The following is a 5,109-nucleotide window of genomic DNA, read 5'->3' on the forward strand; positions in this document are numbered from 1 at the left end:
TCACACCATACATATGGCGTACCAACAAGTACACTAAGTACGACTCAGCGCGTGGTTTATTGCTTACTTTGAGCGTACAATGTTTTCTACGACACAGTATATATACCATCATAGATTGCATATGCTCACAAGTAGTCAAATACACAGGTCTCTTATGAGGTAACCTACCTAACACTATCCCCACTTGTTACCGCGTCTTGAAAGTCTTCCGTGTGCTCGACCTCTTCGGCCACAGATTCTAATGCCGGCTAAATATACAAAATAGTAAACGGTAGTGTATGATCTATAGACTGAGCATTCTTATGGTATGCGCACTCACAGCTAGTAAAGATTCAGTAGGACTGCGTGCACCAAAACCTATACCAAAGCTTACCACAAGGATCACAACCACCCTCTTCACCACAAGAATCACATAAACCCCCTACATACACACCACAAGGGTCATAACCCCCCCCCCTACATACACACCACAAGGATCATCCCTACATACACACACATACCGAGTTCAGGGGGCCCTTTCCTTTGCTGAGTGCGTCTCTGCGTCGCAGTGTGTCCAGCAGAACGATTTCGTTGTCAAAGTCTGCACTCGAGTCATTGACGTTGACGAGTGACCTGCACGAACAATGCGAGTGCAACCACACGGCAGAGGGTTACTGATAGATTCCGGTTACATAGGTAGGTATGTACGTTCTATAAATAGAATGCGGGTTGGATAATCCATTCCGGATAATAAAATTCAGGTAGGCGAACTTATTTCGGATGATAGGTTTAGGTAGGCAAATGGATTCCCAACAACAAAATCAAGGTAGGTAAATCAATGTAGGTAAATCCCTTTCTAAGTACAAAAAATCAAGGTATGTGAATCCATTTGAACCAGCACGCCACCCGCGCATGCTCAGTTTAGGTGATACCAGAGCATAGCAGTTGCGAGAGCGTGAAGTGTGCACTGAGTGTGTCCAAGGCCTCTGGTAGTTGTTGTTAATGTAACATGTGTTACAGGGTTTAGGGTTGCACTACGTCCACGCATTCGCTCACACGCTGCCATTAAACGCACTCATAGGACCATTCATATCCGCAACAACCTCAGACACCTCTACACACCTCTTCACCAGTGTGTGTATATCGCAAATACACCAACATAGCCGCCGCACTAGCAGGACATCTCGCGAGCAACACATAGAATATATTACAACCCGTCTGTCACATTCCAGTACAGATACGGTTAATGAAGCACCACACCTATACCTATCGACGTAACATGCAGCACCTACTGATAGTTTGTCTTTGCTTTGTAGCCAAACGCTAGATACCACGGTCCGTATGTGATAGTCAACGACCCTATGTTGACCTCCTTGTACGTAGAGGACGCGCTTAAGACATATTCATTCGGTTCATCGTCTGTGTCCGTACCCTCCACAGCACTGAGAGAATGGTTAAGTGAAGTATATGCACTTCATGAGTGTGCTGGTGTATGGGAGTGGGTTACACATGTGTATGCACGGGTTACACATGTGTATGCACGGACTATGTGTATAAGCGTACACGCACTGAGAGGATGGTTAAGTGAAGTATATACATTCTATGAGTGAGCTGGTGTATGGGAGTGGGTTACATATGTGTGTGCATAGGCTATGTGTATAACCGTACAAGCACTGAGAGGATGGTTAAGTGAAGTATAAACACTTCATGAGTGAGTATTTGTATGGGAGTGGGGTATAAATGTGTATGCATGGGCTATGTGTTTAAGCGTACAAGCACTGAGAGAATGGTTAAGTGAAGTATACGCACTTCATGAGTGTGCTGGTGTATGGGAGTGGGTTACACATGTGTATGCATGGGCTATGTGTATAAGCGTACAAGCTCTGAGAAAATGGTTTAGTGAAGTATATGCACTTCATGAGTGTGCTGGTGTATGGGAGTGGGATACATATGTGTATGCATGGGCTATGTGTATAAGCGTACAAGCACTGAGAGGATGGTTAAGTGAAGTATATGTACTTCATGAGCGAGTTGTTGTATGGGAGTGGGTTACACATGTATATGCATGGGCCATGTGTATATGCGTATAAGCACAGATAAGGTGAGGTGACGGATCAATATGAATAGTACACAAGGACGGACTGATAAGGCTGTGATGGGTCGGTGTGTGTAAATATATATCCAATGAGATGCAAAGATTTGCTACTGTCATCCCTTAAACGCTTTTGTGGGTCTGTATAAAGTGAGCAAATACTGCGAAACCAATGCAGGTGCGTTTCGTGCGTAAAGGGATAAACGTTGCATACATAGCTGGCCATGCAACAGGGGAGAAACCATATATAGGACACTATTCCATACACTACACCACAACGCCCTACACAGTGATGCATACTGAGTATTGCCCTACACTACTCCTGTGTCTCATGCCCTGGACAGTTGGACCGGTATTGCGCATATAACCACCAATACGTATGAGGTAGGTATGGGCAAGAACATCTATGACTGCACTGTACAAGATTCGACAGGATATATTGCGTTGGGTGAAATCGTTGAAGTAGAACGCATCCTTTGACATGTGCGACAGAAAACAATCCACACACCCGCCACAGTATAGTCGTCTAGAGGTTACACGCTGAACTCATAGACGTTTGCCATGGGGCTTGCATGTCCTGCCCTGGTTCCTCAGGACAGGTCATACAGGTTTGCTACTGCGCAGATGACCAGCAATACAACCACATAGAAAAGGCCAAATAGAACACCACCGGATGCATTATTCACTACAACACCATACGAGTACAGTACGTACACGTACTGTTGCATACAGGTACTGTTGTATGCACGTACTGTTGCATACATGTACTGTTGCATACGAGTACAATTGCATACACGTACTGTTGTATACACGTACTGTTGCATACGAGTACAGTTGCATACACGTACAATTGCATACACGTACTGTTACATACACGTACTGTTGCATACACATACTGTTGCTGTGGCCCACATACCCTTCTCGGGTGCCCCAGGAGGTGACATGCAGGTTTGCCACTGCGTAGATGACCAGCAACACGTACGACGTAGGGATGGCCAGGAAGAACACCAGCGAATGCACCAGCACCCAGCACTCGGACGGGTGCAGCAGAGCCGTAGACACAATCAGCGATGCGATGAAGCAGATGAATATGCTACGCACAGGCACAGACAGGCGGATACAGTAGGATTAATGGGGGAGATGAATATACTACGCACAAGCAAAGATAGGCTGATGCAGTAGGGGAAATGTGGGGATGAATATCCTACGCACAGGCAAGGATGGGTGGATGTAGTAGGTTTAATGGGGGAGATGAATATACTACGCACAGGCAAGGATTGGTGAATATAGTAAGTTTAATGTAAGAGATGAGTATACTACGCACAGGCAAGGATGGGTGGATGTAGTAGGTTTAATGGGGGAGATGAACTTACTACGCACAGACAAGGATGGGTGGATGTAGTAGGTTTAATGGGGGAGATGCATATACTATGCACAGACAAGGATGGGTGGATGTAGCAGGTTTAATGGGGGAGATGAATATACTACACACAGGCAAGGATGGGTGGATGTAGTAGGTTTAAAGGGGAGATGAATATACTACGCACAGGCAAGGATGGGTGGATGTAGTAGGTTTAAAGGGGGATATGAATATTCTACGCACAGGCAAGGATGGGTAGATGTAGTAGGTTTAATGTAAGAGATGAATATACTACGCCCAGGCAAGGATGGGTGGATGTAGTACGTTTAATGTAAGAGATGAATATACAACGCACAAGCAAAGATAGACTGATGCAGTAGGTTTAGTGTGACAGATGAATATCTTACGCACACGGTAGGTAAGCCGTTGAGGGGTTGAGCACAATAGCACGCCATACGTTGAGGCGTGGTTGATCGCGTGTGTGAACGTGTTGATTGTGAATTATATAGACTCCCTGGGGTAGTGCTTGGACAAGCATAACCTACACATACGCACAAATGTACGTTATAAATATATTTGCGGCTGCATGCATCTATCCGGCTCTTAACTCGTAGTCTATTCACAGCCATGCACACACAAAGGCGAATTGCCTCGACCACCGTCACAAGCAACTGCACCCGTACAGCCGGAAAACCAGCCCTAACCCAAACCATTGTAAGGAAACTTGTTTGTACTTACACGTGAACCACATCCACGGCACATTTGTATACTTGTATGTACATGCACACGTCTACGCCCAAATCCGCATCCACATATATCCCTAAATACACTCACACACGCATAACCCGTACGCCCCCACAACCTCCCCCCACCGCACCTATCCACATACGAGTTGGGGTTGCTGATGTTCTCTACCACCGTCACGCACAGTCCTACCAGCACAGCCGTCATAGCCAGCGCAAAGACAACAGACAGCAGCGACGCTACGACAATCTGTGTGTCTTTGGTACACTTCATGCACACGAGGCAGAAGCACAGGGCCGTGCACGAGGCCAGGATAGTCATGCCCAGAGAGCTCCAGCCGAAGGTGACATTCAGACCTGTGTGTGCGTGTGTGTGTGTGTGCGTGTGTGTGTGTGTGCGTGTGTGTGTGCGCGCGTGTGTGTATGTGGGTGATATCAAAAGTTATGGGTATGTGTATAAGAACTAGGTATGTGTATAAATTAGTGTAAAAGATTCGTCTGTGTGTGTATGTGCTTCAGCGTATAAGTCATGTGTGTGTGTATGAGAGCAGAATTGGACAGCATGGTTGTGTGCATGAAATAGTTTTCTGTGTGGTGTATGTCGAGTGTGTGTGCGTCATAGACATTGCGTGTCCATGGTAAATGTCATTTATGAGCATCATGGTTGTGTGCGTAAGATAGTTTGTAAGACATATACGTCAAGTCTGTGTAGAAGATGACAAGTGTGTGTGGTATATGACAAGTGTTTGAGGCGTATGTCAAGTGTATATGAGTCGTAGGCAATGTATGTCCTTCGTATTTGCCATTTCCACGGGACTATACCGCAGAGGTGTGTCCGGTGAGCATATAGACTGGTGACATAGTCAAACTATATATATATATATATATATATATATATATATGTTATATAATATAGTATATATATATGTATATAT

The 5,109-nt window shown here is 45.4% G+C and overlaps 1 protein-coding gene across 1 annotated transcript in view; it reads right to left on the reverse strand.

Moving 5' to 3' along the window:
• Positions 1-4,496, reverse strand: part of SARC_06086 (hypothetical protein) — a gene marked incomplete at its 5' end in the record, with an annotated part of 9,681 nt that extends 5,185 nt beyond the window's left edge. Inside the window, 5 exons of the mRNA XM_014300035.1 lie at positions 169-248; positions 501-612; positions 1,272-1,421; positions 2,988-3,164; positions 4,321-4,496. Of these exons, the coding sequence (XP_014155510.1) occupies positions 169-248; positions 501-612; positions 1,272-1,421; positions 2,988-3,164; positions 4,321-4,496 (695 nt within the window). The remainder of the gene's footprint in view (positions 1-168; positions 249-500; positions 613-1,271; positions 1,422-2,987; positions 3,165-4,320) is intronic.
• Between the last annotated feature and the right edge of the window lie 613 nt (positions 4,497-5,109).

The sequence above is a fragment of the Sphaeroforma arctica genome, assembly GCF_001186125.1.
Source record: "Sphaeroforma arctica JP610 unplaced genomic scaffold supercont1.420, whole genome shotgun sequence".
Taxonomy (NCBI): domain Eukaryota; class Ichthyosporea; order Ichthyophonida; genus Sphaeroforma; species Sphaeroforma arctica.